At 43.5% G+C, this 20,695-nt stretch overlaps 1 protein-coding gene across 2 annotated transcripts; it reads left to right on the top strand.

Annotated features, from left to right (window-relative positions):
- The first annotated feature begins 3,086 nt into the window (after positions 1 to 3,086).
- VPS33A (VPS33A core subunit of CORVET and HOPS complexes) lies at positions 3,087 to 20,653 on the top strand. 2 transcript variants are annotated; one of them, XM_075898657.1, is made up of 13 exons: positions 3,087 to 3,244; positions 4,067 to 4,132; positions 4,592 to 4,719; positions 6,544 to 6,733; positions 9,475 to 9,591; positions 11,678 to 11,852; positions 12,866 to 13,059; positions 17,033 to 17,159; positions 17,367 to 17,434; positions 18,812 to 18,949; positions 19,363 to 19,500; positions 19,656 to 19,824; positions 20,246 to 20,653. In XM_075898657.1, exons 1-13 carry the CDS (start codon positions 3,143 to 3,145, stop codon positions 20,437 to 20,439), a joined length of 1,806 nt encoding a protein of 601 aa, XP_075754772.1. In that variant the 5' UTR covers positions 3,087 to 3,142; the 3' UTR covers positions 20,440 to 20,653. The 2 variants fall into 2 exon arrangements, with proteins under 2 accessions (XP_075754772.1, XP_075754773.1); XM_075898658.1 differs by lacking the exons at positions 17,033 to 17,159; positions 17,367 to 17,434; positions 18,812 to 18,949; ... (1 more) ...; positions 19,656 to 19,824; positions 20,246 to 20,653 and adding an exon at positions 13,308 to 16,475.
- Positions 20,654 to 20,695: the final 42 nt, after the last annotated feature.

The raw sequence follows: 20,695 nt of genomic DNA, 5'->3' as shown, positions 1-20,695 counted from the left end.
TGCCTGCGGCTACACACGGCATGGAGTAGGTAGTTCGAATTAGGCTAATGGGGATTTAAAAATGGTGGCACCCGGCAAGATGCAAATGAAGCCCGGGATATTTAAATCCCAGGCTTCATTTGCAACGTCAAATGACTACATTAACCACCCTACTTCGAACTAGGGTGGTAGTGTAGACATACCCACAGTTATTATGCTGCTTGCTACATTGGCCACCTCTGTTTAGGTACCTAACTTTAGGCTCCCATGCATGAAGCAGATGCTAGCAGAGGGAGACAGAAAATGAGGAGTTATATGCAACTGAGGCTTATGATAACATATAAGTTATGACACAAAGGGGGCCCCTCCTCTAATCAAGTTAAAATGGGACATCAGAGATGATCAGAAGCAATGGTCTTAGCTGGAACCACTCACCTCTTTCAGAAATTTGCCTTATGAGGGAAAGCTAAAAAAAAATTAGATCAGCCATGAGATGGTCTGGCCAGATTTTCTTGGTTCTACCTGAGTGCAGGGGCAATGCCTAATAAGCTCTTCTGACGTTCCTTCCAGCACTATATTTCTATGATTCTATGGCTGGAACTTACCGATCAGACAGATTTATTATTTACAGAGCTTAAGGAGACTACTAGCATAGTTTTTTCCATGTTACCTCCAGTATTGGTGGTGGTACACTATGAGGCTTTTAGTTTATCTCCAAGAGATCCTGAAAAAATCACATGTCCATCTTAACAAATAAAGAGACTTATACTGGTAATGAAATAAGGTTTAGCAGTACAACTGTCACTTCGGATGTGATTTATTACTATTAGTTTATCAGTAGTTAATTTTGGGCTATAGCTTATTTGGTTTGGAGAAATGGTATAAGCTATTCTACCAAAAGCATATTACCCCAGTGTAAGTAGGCATTTTTGCCACAGAAATTCTTCAGTTAACCTAGCAACGGTGACAATAAAACTTAGGTCACCTTATCACACAAGCAGAGATGCTTTTAACAGCCCTGACCTACCTTTTTATCAGGAACTAGCCCCTTGTGTGTACAACTCTTTGCCAGACATAACTATATAGTAGAGGGATGCACTTTGTTTCATTCCAAGATGACATAGCCGTTGTGACAATGTTTTAAGCACAAATCAGCCCCAAGACCAAGACTCCAGTAAAAACCCTGCCCCATGGGTGCTATTACCTCAGTATCTCCCCCTTCTCAGTGCTGCTGCTGTTTCTCCCATATCACCCAGAGGGCAGGTGCAGTTACCCCAATACTCCCAGCTCATTACAGCAGTATCTGCCCTCCAGTGCAGTTATTAGCTCAGGACCTCCTTCCAGCTTCTTGTTACCCAGGATCCCTTTTCCCCTACTCCTTCCAGCACAGGGCTCCTACCTAGGGATGCAATTTCAGATTTTAGTGGGCGGGGGGGGGGGGGGGGGAACCTGTGCATGTAGTGATAGTGGGGGGATCAGAGTGAGGACAGCAGGTTCAGTAGTGTTATTCATCATTCTCAGTTTCCTCCCTCTGGGGCATTTGGTACTGGCCACTGACAACAGACAGGATAATAGGCTGGATGGACTGTTAGTCTGACCCAGTACGGCCATTCTTATGTACAAGCTAAGCAGTAAATTGGGGGGTGGGGCAGAACAACCCTATTCGTCCCTCCCCCCCACACACATATCAATCACTTCTTTCCAGGAGCTATTAAGGCATTTGAAAACTCTGTGTTTTTTTTGGCAGATAACTTACTAATGAGCTGACAAGAGCATTGTTTTTAATTCCTATATAAAGAAAAATATATTAAAACCATTCAGCTCCTATATGAACTTGTGAGGCAGGTCTCTTAAAGGTCACTAGCTAGGCTTAAAATTTAATGTATATTCTTTATTACTGACTCTGCAGGGAGAAAGAGGCACACAGTCAGGACTCCTGGGTTCCATCTCAACTCTGGGAGAGGAGTGGGGTCTAGTGGGTTACAGCAGGGAGTTGCTACATCAGGGTTCTATATAAGAATATCATAATGGCCATACTAGATCAAACAAATAGTCTATGTAGCCTTGTGTCCTGTCTTCCAATAGTGGCCAATGCCAGAAATGAACAGAAAATGTAATCAAGTGATCCAGCCCTTGTTGGCCATTCCCAGCTTCTGGCAAACAGAGGCTAGGGACACCATCCCTGCCCATCCTGGCTAACAGCCATTCATTGCCCTATCCTTTTTTAACTTACTTTGTTTTTATTGGAATCCTGTTATAGTTTGGGCCTTTTCAACATTCCCTGGCAGAATTCCACAGGTTGACTAAGAAGAAATAATGTCTTTTGTTTGTTTTAAATCTGCTGCTTGTAAATTTCATTGGGTGACCTTAGATTAGTGAAGGAATAAATAACCTTTCCTTATTCTATTTTTCCACACCATTCCTGACTTTCTATATTGCCAAAATATCCCTCCACTCTTTAGTCATTTCTTTTCCAAGTCCTAGTCTTGTTAATCACTCCTCATAGGGAAGCTTTTCTTTAATGCCTAAACATTTGTTACCCTTTGTGTACCTTTTCCAAATCCAATACATCTTTTTAAATGGGCTGACCAGAGCTGCATGTGGTATTCAAGATGTGGGTATGCCGTGACTTTATAGTAGAGGCAATAGGATATTTTCTTATCCCTTCCTTTCCTAACGCTTTCTAATAGTCTATTAGCTGTTTAGCTTGCCACTGAACACTGAGCATGTTTTCAATGAACTATTCCCAGTGACTCCAAGCTCTGTTCTTGATGCAACAGCTAATTGAGACCATGTTGTTTCATTCTGGCTGGGATTATAGTTCCCCACGTGCACCCCTGTGACTGTCAGTGCAGAATTCCACCTGCCACCCAGCGCCCTTTGTAATAACGATTGACCCGCCCCCTTTTCCTCAGCGCCAGTTACTCCAGCCCCTCCCCCCAGGACGCAGCGGCGCTCGTCACCACGTCCCCTGGGCAGAACAAGCCCCGCCTGTAACGGCCCTCGTCACCGGGTCACGTGGCTGCTGCGGGGCAGCGTTTATAGCCGGCTGATGCCCAGGCGCTAGGAGGCGGGGTCTGAGTGGAGGGCGGGGGGAGGAATGGAGAGCCTGGCGGGGTCACGTGACCGGCTGTGTCAGGTGATCGGCCGGGCCTGGCGGGGGATGGCGGCGCACCTGAGCTCGGGCCGGGTGAACCTGACGGCGCTGCGCGAGGCCGGGCGCAGGGAGCTGCGCGAGTTCCTGGACAAGTGCGCGGGCTCCAAGGTGAGGGAGCGCCCCTCCCCCCCCCCCGGGGCGTCAGCTGCTGCCCAGGGACTGGCCCCCGAGACCCCGCCCCCCGCTGCCCCCGGCTCCGAGACCCCCCCCGCCCGCCCGCCTCTCCCCAGGCTCTGAGCCCCCCCACTGCGCCTCCCCCCGTCCCGCTCACCCTCGGGTCCCTGCCCCCAGGCCTGGCTCCAAAACCCTCGGGCCCTGCTCTGCGCTGCCTGGGTCTGAGACCCCTGCGGGGCTGCTCCCCCCCCCACGTGGCAGCCCTGGGGTGTTAACTCTTGGAAGCTTTACACACTACATCCATGGTGTGCAGCATCTCTGAAATGTAGCCGCCTCTGTGGGGTAAGAGAGGCAGAGCCTGGGAGTACAAGTCACTGCACAGGAAGTGCCTTTCACTTGCCTTCACTAGGGCAGATAGAAAGCTCACATAATGCTCTGACCAGCCCTATAAATGGACGGACAGTGACCATGTCACTGGGTTCAGGTTCTTGACTTGATCTGAGTGGAAATCCATAGTCTTCAGCATTGTCTGTGTGGCTGCACCAAATTTCTTCCAGTGTCCAGCCATCCCAGTCCCTTTGTCTGTCTCCTTTGCTAGATTCACTGATTTTTTTTTTCTATTTAGTAAACATCTCTTGGGAAACTTAATGAGTGTATTTGAAGTACATTGTGCTCCTCTGATTCACCCAGTAATTCATGACTGACTTAAAATCGGAACTTCTCCCAAAACAAATGTTTGAGCAGCGTATCACCTTCAGTAAGAGTTTTCTTTCTTCCTTGTGTAAACTGACTTTTCTGAGGCTTTTTTCTTCCTAGGCAATAGTGTGGGATGAATACCTCACAGGACCCTTTGGATTAATTGCGCAATACTCGCTTTTAAAGGTAAGGTCTACATGACATCCATGTTGTGTTTATTAAGACTGAAATTTCAAAAAGCTCTTTGGACCCTCAGTCTCTTAATGGCTTTTAGAGCCATTAGCACAATTTCTATAAACTGTCCTAGAGTTTGCCTTTCAAATTTACCATGATTTGCTGGGCTAAGGTGTTGTCATATAGCAGATATTCCTTTTGGAATATCGCTTACTGCTCTTCTGCCAACTTTCCTCCTACAGACCAGGTATGTCGAACCTCCATCTTTAATGATAGTGTAACGCAGTAAACTAATAATTTGCATAATAAGCATGTGGAAATAGAAGATTAATTCCATGTTGTTGTCCTTTGATAAGGCATCAGAGTAACAAATAGCAGATTGGGTAACTTAAGCTGATGTAGCCCTTTCTGAAACCAATTTTCAGCATAACAAGAAGCTCTTGATTGAATATCATTTTTGTCTCCTCATAGGAACATGAGGTGGAGAAGATGTTCACCCTCAAGGCGGGACGTCTGCCACCTGCTGATGTCAAGAATATTATTTTCTTTGTCAGGCCCAAGCTAGAATTAATGGACATAATTGCTGAAAATGTGCTCAGGTATAGTTGGTGTTTCAGTGGAAAGGCAACAGCTGCATCTCAAAACTAGGTGATTGGGCCACACAGTGACAGATTACATTTAATGTTGATAAATGCAAAGTAATGCACGTCAGAAAACATCATCCCACCTATACATATAAAATGATGAGGTCTAAATTAGCTATTACCACTCGAGAGAGATCTTGGAGTTCTTGTGGATAGTTTTCTGAAAACATCTATTCAGTGTGTATGTGGCTGTCAAAAAAGCAAACAATATTGGGAATAATTAAGAAGGGGTTAATCAAACAGAAAATATATTACCTCCATATAATCCGTGGTACACCTATACCTCGAATACTGTGTGCAGATGTGACCACCTCATGTCAAAAAAGATACATTGGAATTGGAAAAGGTTCACAAAAGGGCAAAAAATGGATTAGGGGTATGGAATGGCTTCTGTCTGAGGAGAGGTGAATAAGACTGAGACTATTCAACTTGGAAAAGAGATGGGGGGCATATTTGGGGTCTATAAAAGTAGGACTGGTATCAAGAAAGTAAATGAAGGGCTATTTATTCTTTACATAAGAACTATGGGGTCATTCATTTCATTTGATAAGTAGAAGGTTTAAAACAAAAGGAAGTTTTGCTTCACAAAACATACAATCAGCCTGTGGAACTCTTCCTCAAGGATGCTGTGAAGGCCATTTTTGAACTATAACAGTGTTTTTTTTTTTTTTTTTTTTTTTTTTTAAAGCTAGATAAACTCATGCAGGAACGATCCATTAGTCGCTGTTAGCCAGGATGGTCAGAGATGGTGTCCCTAGCTTCTCAGAAGCTGGGAATGAGTGATGGGATGGATCACTTGATGATTATCTGTTCTGTTCATTCCTTCTGGGGCACCTGGCATTGGACACTGTCAGAAGACATTTGGTCTGGCCCAATATGGCTGTTCTTACCTTCCTATTCTTATATACTCAAAGCTGTGATGGTTTAGTGGGGTTCATGTTTTCTTTTTCCCCCTTTTGCCTCCCCACTGTCCCAGGTTCATACCAGGTGTCAGTAGTAAATGAAATAAGTAGGGTAGATTTCGGCCTACTCACTAATAATTAATCTGTCACTTCAGTGTGAAACAGCTACTTAACTTGGCAGGACTAAGATCAGAATCCTCACCTATAGGTACTACACCACTTGAATGCAGTCATTTCTGGGATTGGAGGTTGAGAAGCAGGTGCATAGCAACAAGATGGAGAGGGGGAATTTTTTGCTTAAAGATACCAAGAGACTCTACTCAGTTTTCTTTAATTGAACATGAATGGTTCCTTGGCAGGCAGTTCTTGTTTGAACGATCCACCCACAGTCAACTGCAAAAAGTAAAGGCAACTCTGTTTGGGATACAAACAGGGCCGGATTAAGACCTGAAGCACTGAAAAGATTATGGTGCCCCCCCCCCCCCATATGTAATTCAAAATAAAAACAATACTATACCATAAAAATCTCATCTTTTTTGGTGCCCCTGCTTTGCTGGTGCCCTAAGCATGTGCTTAGTCTGCCTATTGGGTAATCCAGCCCTGGATTCAAACCTGTGGTTCTGAGCAGCATACATCTTGCCAAGCTGCTTAGCCCACAGACCTACTGCTTAGCCTTTAAGCCATTTTGTACAACATGAGGGCTGTGTGCAGGATTGCCTTTATTAATAAGGAACTAGAAAGTACCAGGAATGTGGGTACTTCCATTTATTGCTCCTTTGTCTAAGCAGCACATCTTCTCTGTTGCCAGTCTGAGTAACCATGGTCAGCATGTACTGTGCTTCTATACGCATGACAACTTAAGCTGAGTCTCTTTCAGTGAAGACAGAGTTCGCTCTCCGCAGAGGGACTTCCACATTTTGTTTGTGCCCCGTCGCAGCTTGTTGTGTGAACAGCGGTTGAAAGATCAGGGAGTACTGGGGTCCTTCATTCATCGAGAGCAGTACAGTTTGGACCTCATTCCGTTTGATGGAGACTTGCTATCCATGGAGTCTGAAACTGCATTTAAAGTAAGTCCTGATGTTTCCCTTGAGAAAAATGATACTTTGCACGTTTGTATGGTGTCGTCACCCAAGGATCTCAACACTTTCCAGATGGATTAGCTGCCAGGCAATAAAAGGAGCTATAGAGCAAATGTGGTCAGATTCTGGTAGAACAGTGCACTTAAGAGTTAGAACTCCTGGGCTTTGTTTCTGACTGCCACGATGCACCTCAGAACGAATCACTTTAGGCCGTGTTGTGTGCCAGTTTCCCCATCTGAATAATGTGAGCAATACTTGTACAAACAGCATTTGTGAGGGTAATCTTTACAAAGAACTTCCAATGTATTGTCAAATGTGTGACAAAATGGTAAGTGTAATTGTTAGGCTGCCACACACCATAGTAGCACAAAGACTTAACACTTGTCTTAAGATGGGCCACAGTGCTGTGTCTGTATCCTGCATCACCAGCACAGCACGTGTAATGCCAATTAAATCTATGTGAGGCTTTCAATTTGTTAATGTATTGACTCAAGCCCTGGGTGAGCAGCAGAGGGGTTGTCAGAACATGATAAAACTTGCCAGCTTGGTGACACATTTTCTAATTGACTTGAGTCACCGGAAAGAGACTTTTTGTTGCAGCTCTTACTCGGCAGCATTACATATGGAGCAGCACATTGCTTAGAGGATTCTAAAATAACACATTCCCAAATAGCAATTATTAATTCTTTGAGGATAGAGCCGGCAAGATGAAGAGTTGTGCTGCTTGTGAGACCAGCTCTTTTCATTGCTGGTACACATGAATGTTGTTGCTTTCCAGTCCAGTTACTGGGCTGCTGGCTGGAGTGTTACAGCTGTGGTTTTTCCAGAAGGAGTAATTGAACTACTCATTGTAGCTCCTGGCACCAGCTATTATCTTTCCTATCCTCTTGAATGCTTCTCACTGTTAAGGTCTCTCTGCTCTGTGGAGGAGGGCTCTGGACTTTATCTCAAGGTCATTTATTTCTTCCAAAACTTAATTTGTTCTGTGCATGTCTAAATAACCAGCCCCTGCACCTGCAATGCTGTATGACTGGTTAAATAGCATGGTGAATTGTAGCTTTCATTCTCACTTGGGCTTAGTTCTGGACACCCCTCCAGTTGGCATTGCTGGAAACCACTGTCCTGTTTAACTATGAAACATATACAGGCAGTCCCCGGATTATGTACAAGATAGGGACTGTAGGTTTGTTCTTAAGTTGAATCTGTAAGTCGGAACTGGCGTCCAGATTCAGCCGCTGCTGAAACTGACCAGCGGCTGACTACAGGAAGCCTGAGGCAGAGTTGCTCTGCCCCGGGCTTCCTGGAATCAGCCTCTGATCAGTTTCAACAGGCTGAATCTGGACACCAGTTCCGACTTACATACAGATTCAACTTAAGAACCCCAGGTGTCCCCAAGTCAGCTGCTGCTGAAACTGATCAGCAGCTGATTCCAGGAAGCCCGGGGCAGAGCAACTCTGCCTTGGGCTTCCTGTAGTCAGCGCTAGTCAGTTTCAGCAGCGGCTGAATCAGGACGCCTGGGGCAGAGCAGCTGGGGTGCTGCCGGGTTGGTCCAGTAGCGCCCAGAGCGGCGCTGCGGGACCAACCGGCAGTGCCCCAGATGCTCTACCACAGGCGTCCAGAGAAAAGCCTGGTCTGCTGGTGGGGGGGCGTACTAGCTGCGCCCCTCCCCCCCGCAGAAGACCAGGGAGACGTGGGCGGCGGACCAAGATGCACCGCGGTCCCGCCGCCCGGGTCCTCCGCGGCTTTGCTCCACGTCTCCCTGGTCTGCTGGAGACCAGCAGACCAGGGAGATGGGGAGCAAAGCCGCAGAGTACGTGGGCAGCAGACAGCCCAGACGCACCGCAGCTGTCCCACTGCCGGTGTCCTCAGAGGCTTTGCTCCCCGTCTGGAGACCAGCAGACCAGGGAGACGCGGAGCAAACCCTGTTCGTAACTGCGGATCCGACATAAGTCAGATCCGCGTAACTCGGGGACTGCCTGTACTGCATGGGTGGGGGGATAGGGACACACAAGAAAGAGCAAGAAAGGATAGCTTACTCCATAGCCCCTTGACTCCTCATACATCATCTGGAAGCTTCTGTAGATGAACAGTTGGTGCAGGGCAGATATAAATCTACCCCACACTGGCTTTGAAAGTAGGATAGGTCAGCGGTCACTAGGGAACTTTTAGTGCATGGCAGCAGGCTTCTCGTGGACAGTTGATGTGCAGCAGGTTAGTGTGGGGTAGATTGACACCCCAACTTGCCATGCACTCACTTTTCATATAGTAAGCCCTTAATCTGACAGCTAGTTCTACCAACAATTCGTTTTTTTGTTTTTTTTGTGTGAGACCTGCATGTTTGTCCATTGGGGCACCTCTGATGTCAACAGCTAGTATCCTGAGTAGCTAGTAGCAAGTAATGACTTTGGATCAGAGATGTAAATACTGGGTACAGCAGTTAACTGGTTAAACAAATTGTTTAACGGTTAACCACTGGCCAGTCGGGGGCTGGGACAGTTAAGTGGTTACCTTGAAAGCAGGCCAATAAGCTTGCCTATTTACGGGGTAACCAGTAAATCTCTTACATTGCTACTTTTTATCACTGACTCATGAGCCAGATTTGAACTAGTGACTTGTGCATGAAAGGCTCTGTATCCTCAGCCATTCCCTTCAGCCACGTTCTACTTACAAGATGAGTACGCTAATTACATATCCTCTATTTCTGTAACCTTTCTTTCCCTGTCATTTAGGAGTGTTACTTGGAGAATGACCAAACAAGTCTGTACCATGCAGCCAAGGGGCTGATGACCCTACAGGCACTCTATGGAACCATTCCACAGATCTTTGGGAAGGGAGATTGTGCACGGGTAAAATATCTGTGTTTTTTAGCTGCATTAATGTGTGTTGGCTTTATTGATGCTTTGGGTCATAAGCTGCATTTTGGCTGAAATAATTCAGTTTCTTACAGAGCATATTACTGTAATTAAGGACCACTTCTGAGTCGCTCCCCTAAAGGAACATCTGTATAAATGTGTTCCCTGCCATTCTTTTTACCTATCCAGATTAGGGATGTAATAGTGTAGTTGATGAACTGAAGACTACATGCACCTCCGCCCAGGCAAGTAAGTTTTTGTTTTTTTAAAGCAGGCTGCCCAGTAGCCTGGCTCAGTCTCAGCTTGTACCAAGTCTGGGACCTACCTCTCATGGCAGCTCTGTGTTTAAAGGGTATTAGGAACCTGGCAAGCAAGCAGCCCAGTTCAGTCCTGGGTTGTGCCAGATCTGGGACCTACCCCCACTGTGGCTCTGCATTTAAAGCTTATTAGGAGCCAAATGGGCAGGCAGCCTTGCTTGGTTCCAGTTCGCACCAAGTGCAGGAGCTCAGATCCCTCACTGGCAGGGGCTGCTGCCATCCCCATGCAATTGCTTCTGTATCACAGGCGGCAGCGTGGAGCAACAGGCAGCCAATCCATGAGGGAAGCTGGTTTTTAAATTGTTTCCCTTCGTGGACCAGCTACAGTCTTGCACTGCATGCTGCTGCCTCTGGAGCATGTTTGGCTGCTGGACTACAGAATAGTTGACAGATAAGAATTCATGAAGTTAATCAACTATTCAGTTAACCAATATTTAACATTCCTAATCCAGATATTTTCTCCCCCAAGTCACCTGTCTGCTGAGACTGGTATTATATATTTCTATTTTGCTGTAGTTTGGCCAGTTTGTTTACTTTTTATAATCCCTCTGGTATTGAGATCCCAGAAATTTGTGGGTGAGGTTCTGTGGCCTGCAATGTGCTGAAGGTCAGATTAGATTATCGCTATATTCCTTTCTGGTCTTAGTCTATGAATTTATGAAATTAGAGTTAAGACCTATTTGACCCCTGACCAATGCAAAGATTGTGGTGTATGTACTACTTTAGTGCTTTGTGTAGTTTAGTTTAAATATCCCACAGTTGGGCTTGCATGCCGCCTCATGAGACAGTTCAACAGAAAAATGGATGACCTAACTTCATCCTTTTTCTCCTGGTTAGACTGTCTTTTTTTAGGGATCTGAAAGAGTAAACGTGTACACAGTTAATCAATGAGCCTGAGCTGTATCAGAGGCAGCATCATTGCGGGGGTGGCAGATGGGCGGGTTTACACATTTATCTAAATAAATGCATTTTAATATTCCTACTCTCTTTACCACACTAAGTAGCTCCAAAGACAGAAGGGAATTATCTACTTATAACTGAAACATTTAGGTACAGGTTGAAACTCTCTAGTTCAGCACATTCTGGTCCAGCAAAATCTGTAGACTGACATGATTTTAGTTAAGTGGATGTCCACTTATCATGGATGTGGCCAAGTTTCCCATGATCCCATAACATTTGTTTACATCCATCACTCCTGGCTCTCAGTGTTCTGTGCTATTATTTAGCTCTAATTTACCCCTAAATTTCATCTTAGAGCCCAGTAAGCAGTGGAAATGTTGCTAATGCTGCTAGACCATATTGACCTCCTGTGGTTTGGAAAATTCTCTAGTTCAGAATTGGTCAAGTCCCGAGGGTGTCAGACTAGAGAGGTTCAACCTTTATGTTCATCTTTATTCATCACGTAGTCAAGTTATTTGTGTCATGCCCTTTTGCTCTCTCCCTTTCAGTCCCTTACCAGATTTTGTTGTTGTTGTTGTTGTTTTCTCAAATCTTTGCAGTTCATAAGTCCTTCTTTTGGTAAGAAAGCATCTGGAACTGAATGCACAGCTGTGGTTCTGTCACTGTTCTGTCAGACTAAACTAGCAATCTTCACTATAGAATAGTTTAGTTTGTTTCTTAAAGGCCCTTTCTCCACTTGTACCAGTTACACAGCTTGCCTCTACTACCCTTGACTTCTTTCCCTATCTTTGTGTCCATAAAGCTAGTTGTTATACCCATCTCTTGTGGCCTGAGCTATAATGAACCAAATATTTTATTTCCAGCATGTGGCTAACATGATGATCAGGATGAAGCGAGAATTCCCTGGAGGCCAGAACTCAATATTTCCTGTCTTTGATACCCTCTTATTGCTTGACCGCAATGTAGACCTGTTGTCACCGTTAGCTACTCAGCTTACATATGAAGGCCTTATTGATGAAATATATGGGATTCAAAATAGTAAGTGCTGCAAATTATGTACAGCAAAACTCTGTTTTTAATGGAATAGAATAAAATTCCTGAGTGCTAGAATAAATTACAGTGTGCCCACTAGAAGTCTGCTCCATGCATATTGGGATAAAAGTGTGAATAACTCTTCTGAGCCTACAGAGGGATTACGTAGTTGCTTGGTGTAACTAAAAACGCTATTTTCAATCCTAACAAGGTCAACTCAGTGCTTCATTCTGCTTAGGGGAGAGGGATAGCTCAGTAATTTGAGCATTGGCCTGCTAAACCCAGGTTTGAGAGTCTAATCCTTGAGGGGGTCATTTAGGGATCTGGGGCAAATCTGTCAGGGATGGTACTTGGTCCTACTGTGAGCGCAGGGGACTGGACTGGACTCAATGACCTTTTATGGTCCCTTCCAGTTCTATTAGATAGGTATATATTATTATATTATTCACCCTTCCCAGAAAGATGAATTTAGCACAGGGCTCTTTGCTTTCCGTGAGTCCTGGAAATGTCAGCTGTACACAGACATTAGTGTCTGAGGACACTTTTCATAAGAGTAGGGATTTTAGATAAAAAGTCCCCTCAACATGCTGTTTGTTTCCACCTGCCCCTGAAGCAGATGTTCTCTGTAAATTTAAGCTTACAGTGCTTTCTTTATTGTTCAGCACCTTCAGCAGGTGAGCAGAAGGATCTTCCTGGTGCTGTATTGATCTGTGTATAGGACTCTTCCTTTATGTATAGCTGGTGGGGATTTTTATCCTTTCAAATTAGAGAAAAGCATGTATAAAAACTAGCACAAAGACATGGCCCAGCCCCAAAGAGCCCGTGCTGAGGAAATCTTTAAACCAGCATAAGTTCCTCCAATGTTCTAGTCAGCCCTCCACAGCTCTTTCAAGTTGTAGGATGAGTGTTTATGCTAGGCTAGAACTGCCTCTTTCTTGGAAAGCTTCTGGTGGTGGTTCAGATTAAGTACTGAGATCTGAGCTCTTAATTTGTCATTTATTTTCTTGCTGTGTTGGTAGCCTATGTGAAACTCCCGCCTGAAAAGTTTGCTCCTAAGAAGCAGGGTGAGGGCGGCAAGGATCTCCCCACAGAACCAAAGAAACTCCAGCTGAATTCTGCTGAGGAACTGTATGCTGAAATTCGAGACAAGAACTTCAACGCTGTGGGGTCGGTGCTGAGCAAGAAAGCCAAAATTATATCTGCTGCTTTTGAGGTAAAGAACCCTGTGTGCTGCTGTACTGTGCAGTAGGCTTGTGATCTGGATTGCTCCTGGGTGGACTTGACTCCATAGCAGACTTGAGCATGAAACAAGTCTACAATCCACTATTACCCCTTTCTATGCCAAACCTTAATATTGCATGAATGTATCTTTTGGCCATTTATTTCCTAGTTTGCAGTAACAATCATATAGCAGAATCTCATAATTTTACATGACGTGTTTTGTTGCGCATATTTCAACAGAATAAGAATATTCAGCAAATTGAGTTTTCAGATGATACTTCCCAAGGCATACTAGTACAGAATATAACATAACCTTGTCAAAGTGGTGAACATGGAATACAGGGTGTCAGTCACACAGGAAGTTGGAGATGCAGCAGAGAATTGAATCTGAGTGACTGGATCATCCTCCCGCCTTTAGGTAAACTGAAGAAATAGCAATTGGAGGAGCAGGGCCCCAGAGCTGTGGAGGGCTGACTAGAGCATTGGAGGAACTTATGCTGGTTTAAAGATTTCCTCAGCACGGGCTCTTTGGGGTTGGGCCATGTCTTTGTGCTAGTTTTTATACATGCAACAGTGAGACCCTGACTGGGGACTTGTAGTTGCTATCACAGTACAAGTATACAATAATAGGAGTATACATGGCTAGTAGATGCTAGTTGCCTTTAGTAGCTAACTGGCACCCCTTACAGGTAGGGACGTAAAATCCTGTTTAATTACCGTAAAATCTTGAGTATAATGTGCACCAATGTATAATACACACCCTGACGTTTGAATCTTAGCATAATGAAAAAAGCTGAACTCCTATATATAACGAACCCCCATTGTACATCAAGCTTACCTCAGACATTTTTCTTTAAAAAGGCCAGGAGCCAACCCACCAGCACCAAACCCAGCCTCACCCACTTCCTGGAGGCGGCCCAGGGCTGCAGGAGAGTGGGAGGGAGGGACATGCCTCTTTCATCTGCAGGCTTGCCCAGGAAATGCGCGCGCAGCCTGGGGAGCCGGTGGCAGAGTTTGAAACCTTCCCCTCCACCCCCGACAGCTGCCCGCACGCCACGCCAAGCTTGCACCTGCTGCAGGGACCCCCGGGCGCAGTGTGAAGTAGCAGGCAGGCAGAGAGCCAGGGAGCTGCAGTCTGGCAGTGCCACTGGCTCCTCACCTTGTCCGGGAGCCTGGCAGAGCAGCAGCCCCTGTGCCATGCTGCAGCGGGAAAGTTTGTGTGGAGGTGAGGGGGAGTTCCCCGGCCCGAGGCTACTTACAAGTTTGTCAGCTTCTGCCAAAATAAAACTTTGAAATATAGCTCCTATGTATAATGCACACCCTGACTTTGATGATAAATAACCAGGAAAAAGTGGTAATTATACTCGATTTTATGGTAAACTTAATATTTAACTGGTTAACTGATTAAACAGGGGTAGGTGGGGAGGTTGGCCTGGAGTGGCTCCCCCATCATGGGCAGACATGCTCCACCTGGCTGCTTCTAGTCTGGTGCAGAGCTGTCAGCTCCCAGCCTATGTGGAGTAGGAACCAGCAGCCTCGTGTAGACACCCACTGGGGCTGGAGCAGCCCTCTGCAGTGGGACACAGGCAGGAGGCTGTTCTCTGGGTACCAGTTAACCATTACCCAGTAACATCCCTAAAATTACAGGTGTGTAGTTTACTAACAGTGAGACTCCAGTTGACCTGTTAGCTGTTGCACATCAGCAGTATATTGAACACTCTTCTCTTTCTCCCCCCCCCCCTTAAAAATGAGCACAGGAAAACTAAAACACAAGTCAGTAAGTACATACCTGTAACCTGCTGTCCTAACTGTGTGTTAATACTTTTGTGTACCTTCAGGCTGTTTATAGTCATTCCTGCCATTTTTAAGGCCAGTTAGATGTACCCTATACCAATCTAAATTGTGCATTCAGACTTGACTTGCAATAATAGACATTAACTGGGATATTAGTGTTGAAAGCTTCCGAAGTTTAAAATACTTCACACTGGAAGGGAGGGAAGAGATGTGAGAGATTGTCAGATGTAATAGGTGATAATGAAATGGCAGTACTCTTGCAGCAACTGGCTTGTAAATTGCAGTCTCCATTATCTCTCTCCTGCCTGTACTTGCCCATTTATATAGTTTAAATTTTGGTCAAGATAATTTTTTCAGAAACATAACTTTTTTTATTTTTGACTTGGTGAAACCCCAATGCCTGGATTGTTCTAAGAATTCACATATGTCTATGCTTCATCAGACAAGGTTTTCTAGATCAGTGGTTCTCAAAAAGAGGGTACACAGTGGACTTCTGAGGGGTACATCAGTTCATCTAGGTATTTGCCGAGTTTTACAACAGAGTCCATAAATATTAACAGTCCGTACAAACTAAAATTTCAAACAATGAGTTGTTTAAACTTCTCTATATATCATACACTGAAATATAGGTACAATATTTATATTCCAATGGATTTATTTAGAATTGTATGGTAAAATGAGACATTAAGCAGTTTGTCAGGAATACTGTCGTGACACTTTTTTTGTATTTTTATGTTGGACTTTGTAAGCAAGCCATTTTTAAGTGAAGTGAAACTTCAAACTATACAAGGCATATCAGACTCCTGAAAGGAGTAAAACAGCCTACAAAGGTTGAGAGCCACTGCTCTAGATTTCTTGGGGAAGACTTTTACAGATTGGTACTAACTTTAAAATAGGGATATAAGCAACTTATACTTATCAGATAGTCGACTAGTCACTTCTTCCCCACCTCTTTTGCTTTCTCTATTAGAGGCAGCAAGAGGGGGAGCAGGAGCTGTTGCTGGGGGGAGCCATCTCAAAAGCTGGTTCCCCCAGCACCATCTCTGCCAGGGGCAGGGGAGGCAGAGGGTTAGGGGGACTGGGCGCAAGCCAGGGATAAGCAGTGGGGACGCAGCGCGAGCTGGGAATCAGCTGTCCCAGCTCACACTGGGTTCCCCATGCTGTGCTTCAGCCTTTTAAACGTATCAAAAGCCTGCCAGCTCTGAATACATTTGAAAGGCAGAGCTTCAGCGGGGTTAGCTCCCAGTTAGCTAACCCTGCTGTGGCTCCCCAGCATATCGACTAATCAAATAGTCAATGGAAATTCCATCAACTAGTTGATTAAACTAAATTTAACATCCCTGCTTTAAAAGTTATTTCAAAATAGGCAACGCTTGAGTTTTGGTGAGTGGGAAAATGCTGTCTCCATTCCCCTTCCTCAGGGTGCACCTAACACTTCATACTTCTCTGACAGCTTTCATTTGAGGAATTGTGAGCTCCTCCTTTGCCTCTTTGCTTTACATCTACTGCATGTTACCTTATCCTAGGAATTTAATGGCGCATCTGTAGTGTTTATGCTCTTTAAATAGGTCAGAGTGACTGCATCACAACTCCAGTGAGTCAAGATCTTAAGTATCTCATCATACCACTAAGATGTATTTGTATGGAGGATCAGCAGCCATTCCTCTTGTCTACCGAAGGAGATAAAACTTCATTTCTGTGGGTCTCAGTCTCCCTGTCTGTGAAATAGGGATTGTAATACTTCTCAACCTCAGTGGACATATGATGCTTACTTCACAAATGTTCATTAAGCACTTTGTGCCTTCTATGCAAGAATATCAATAGGAGTACAAGATGTTGGGCTATTTTAATGTAATGGCATCAAGAAACATGATTAGCAGCCTGTCCGCTAAAATAAGAGATCATGCCAAGTTTGGTTTTCTCATGGTGCAGTAACACCTCAGCTTTATTAACTAATAAAGCAACAGTGCTGTTCTTGGAAACATGTTTTTTGAAATTGCTCTGTCTAAAAGATCAGAAGTTACTGAAGGTATCTGATCTGTGTTGCAAAATGACAGGATGGTATAATGAAGCTCACTACTTAAAGCAATGAACAGAGTATACAACTAAAAATACACCTTTTAATGAAATGATTTAACAGATGTTGATTATTGTAATTGCTGGGTTTTTAGGAAAGGCACCATGCTAAAACTGTTGGGGAGATCAAGCAATTTGTTTCTCAACTGCCACATATGCAAGCAGCTAGAAGTTCTCTAGCAAACCATACCTCGATTGCAGAGCTAATCAAAGATATTACTAGTAAGTATCCTTTTCAATGTTCCACGTACAGTTGATCTTATGATATGGCTTGCAGCCAAAGATGTAACTTTGCTGATTTCATCATAAATTCTGATACCAGGAGCAAAATACTGGCCTTATTTACATCTGGGCAACTGCTGAAACCATTTAACGTGAATAAACTAACTCTTAAGTACTGACTCACTAAATTATTGCATTTTTTTTTAGCGTCAGAAGATTTCTTTGATAATTTAACAGTAGAACAAGAGTTCATGTCAGGAATAGACACTGACAAGGTGAGTGGAGAATAGGTATCTTGCTTGTTTGTGATTTTTATCTTGTTATAAGTAGTCTAAAATACTCCTAAAAAAGATGGGAGGGATGTGTGTGCGGGAGAGTAATAAAGAGAAGCCTAGACAGTTGGTGACTGGTTTGATGCTGGTATGGAAAACTTTCAGTATGTTCCTTGTGCATTTTGGAAACACTCTTTCCAAGTGGTGCATTTCACTTTAGTAAGCTTTTTTTTATATGAGTGTCTGAATCTGCAAGAAAAAAGGGCTTTGCCCCTCTATGGGCTCCTTTGCAAAAGGACTGAAAAAAGGGAAAGCTTTCAGAGATAGATAGGAAGGGCAGGATCCAGTTGCAGTCAGGACAAGATTACTGCGCTGCTTTTCCTGCTGTCTGGAAGAAGTATTTTTATCCCACAGAGCCATTAATAGGGCCTCTTAATGAAGATCTGGGTGGATGTTCTCACCCACCTACACTTGATATTTTGAATAAGACCATGTTTGCCTTGTACACACAGGCTGATATTCTAGATGCATCTTTTCCTTGGAGGGCTGGGAAAGAATTTTTCTCTCAGGGCTGGATTGACCAAAGCAGGGTGGATTTTGTCACCTTCTACTCCGCTTAGCTGAGTATGTGACGGGGTGAAATAGAAGGTTGCCATATTACAACTTGTATATAAAACTTGTAGCCAATGTCCATTGCAGGGATTTGCTATGGAAAGGGTACACTACTCAGATAAATTGGTTTGGGAAAGGATTAGGAGGAAAATATCCCTTATGGGAGCTGAGTAAGAGGAAGTTCTTACAACTCCTGGGAGCCTATCTCCTCCTCCCTCCACAGTATGGTTTGTTGCCAAACATAAAGCCACAGCTTTGTTCACTTTAATTAAACATGGTCCATAGCCTCCTGTCTGCCTTCTATCATTAAGGGGCAATAGAGTTGCTGTACTGCATTTTCTATCCAACATGGGGAGACTTGAGTCACCATTACATTACTCTGGTTTCTTGCATGTTTTGCAAGACAGGCAACTGACTGAGTTTCAGTGCTTTGACTTGTATGATGCTATTATAATATGGAGGTGAGAGAAAAATCAAGGGCGAGTGTTTGTAAACCTCTTCCAGAGTAACAAATATGATCCTCCATTTCAATTGTTGAGTCACTCCAATTGGCAGAGTGTTAATTGGAATCCCCAATGCCACAGTGCTATTTCAAAAATACTGAAGCTGCTTACTCTTCCCATAGTGATGGACAAGGAGGTAAAAGCATTTTCTGAAACATTGTTTTTGCCTATAATGGAAAAGCAAAAGCAGAGCTTTTCTTTTCTGCTAATATTAAAATCCTAAACTATATTTTGGTTGACAGCTGGGATGTCTGTTTCTTTATAGATCAACAATTACACTGAAGATTGCATTGCTCAAAAACATCCACTGATCAAGATATTAAGGCTGGTTTGCCTACAATCCGTGTGTAACAGTGGACTCAAGCAGAAGGTGCTGGACCATTATAAAAGAGAGATTCTCCAGGTCAGGCTATATTTACATTATAATACTGGTTTTTTAATTTTTTTTTATTTTAACAAAATGTGAAATATATTTAAGGTTTGCATATATTTTTTATTATTTTGGCTCACTGTCATACTCTTTTGCATACTTCAGAAAGACATTTGTAAATGTGCATTTTAACTCTACACATTTATTCTCTTATGAGTTTTCTTAATGAAGTAAAAGCTGTCTTTAAAATTAATGTTTAAATGAAAATATTTTAAAATTGTTTGTTTAAAATATAGATTTAAAATATTTGCCTTCTTGCTAACCTTGATTGTGACTTCAGCAAGTTATTCTGTTCATGTTGAAAATCTTTTTCTTTTCTGTGTACTTGCTCTTGATGCATAAATATGACGGTGTACTACATTAAAGGCAAAATCTTCATGTTATAGACTTATGGCTATGAACATATATTGACATTAAACAATTTGGAAAAGGCTGGACTCTTAAAACTTCAGACAAGCAGTAGAAACAACTACCCAACAATCAGGAAAACCCTGCGCTTGTGGATGGATGATGTCAATGAACAGGTAAACTGAATACTTCATCCTCCTACTGGCCTGTCTATTGATAGGGCACAGACTTGGGGCAGAGGATAGCTTGAACATTGCATAATTTAAATATGCTGAAGTTTCACTTTTCAGTAGAATACTCCACTGCTGCTCATTTCCCTCTCCTTATATAGAATCCAAATGATATTTCGTATGTGTACAGTGGCTATGCTCCATTAAGTGTGCGTCTGGCACAGCTGCTTGCTCGCCCAGGGTGGCGTAGCATAGAGGAAGTTTTAAAGATGCTCCCAGGACCCCACTTTGAAGAAAGGCAGCAGATACCTACTGGTCTTCAAAAAAAGCGTAAGCGTCTTTGGAATAACTTAATTAGTCTGGGACTCTTCTTTTCTTAAATTCATTTATAGAGCTTGGTGTGACTAACAGCATACCTCTTCAGTTCATTTGATTAATAATTCTAGATATATTATCTTCATAACTTCAGTACAATTAACCTAATTTGATCATTGCCTTATGGTATAGATATAATGCTACAGAAGAGCTAGGAATTATCAGTAAATCTCATAGTTTTCCTACTGTAAAATGGGGATATCTCCTTTGTAAAAATTCTAAGGCCTGGAGGCAGTGACTTGCTCAAGGTCACTGGCAGAGGCTTCCCATCCTTTTTATAATTTGACTAAATACATGCTTGAGTTTTGGCCCTAGATTGATTTCAGAATAAAATTGTTTCTGTACCAGTTTGTAACTCTCTCTCTAAATGTTTTAGGTCAACAGGGAGAAAACAGACTCACCTTGGTGTTCTTTCTGGGAGGCGTGACGTATGCTGAAATTGCTGCACTGAGGTTTCTTTCTCAGATGGAAGATGGTGGCACAGAGTATATCATTGCCACCACTAAACTAATCAATGGCACAAGCTGGATCAAATCCTTAATGGAAAAACTGGAGCCCCCACCTTTTTAGAAGCTATGGAAAAATCCACTTAAATTCTTCAGTCTGCATGTTGGTGTTCAGGGACCTCCACCATTGCCTGTTCATTGAGAACAGGAAATTACATCTGCATCAGTGCACTCAATAGCTATATATTTTGCTCTCTATTTCTGCTACATACAGAACTTTCTAATAGAATGACTCAGCGCGATAAAGGAATATGAGGAAATAAAAATCAGTATCAGAACTCTGTTGTTTGAAATATAAAGTCATAGAACTCACCAGTCAG

Source organism: Pelodiscus sinensis, chromosome 15, assembly GCF_049634645.1.
Source record: "Pelodiscus sinensis isolate JC-2024 chromosome 15, ASM4963464v1, whole genome shotgun sequence".
Classification (NCBI taxonomy): domain Eukaryota; kingdom Metazoa; phylum Chordata; order Testudines; family Trionychidae; genus Pelodiscus; species Pelodiscus sinensis.
Note: the sequence above shows the minus strand (reverse complement) of the source record. Positions and strands in the feature narration are given on the sequence as shown.

Bases quoted from the DNA above. Each gene is read 5' to 3' on its own strand.
- VPS33A (XM_075898657.1), top strand. From the start codon at position 3,143: ATGGCGGCGCACCTGAGCTCGGGCCGGGTGAACCTGACGGCGCTGCGC. The intron at 4,720-6,543 runs GTATAGTTGGTG...AGTCTCTTTCAG, and splicing joins ATTGCTGAAAATGTGCTCAG to TGAAGACAGAGTTCGCTCTC. The intron at 19,825-20,245 runs GTAAGCGTCTTT...TAAATGTTTTAG, and splicing joins TACTGGTCTTCAAAAAAAGC to GTCAACAGGGAGAAAACAGA.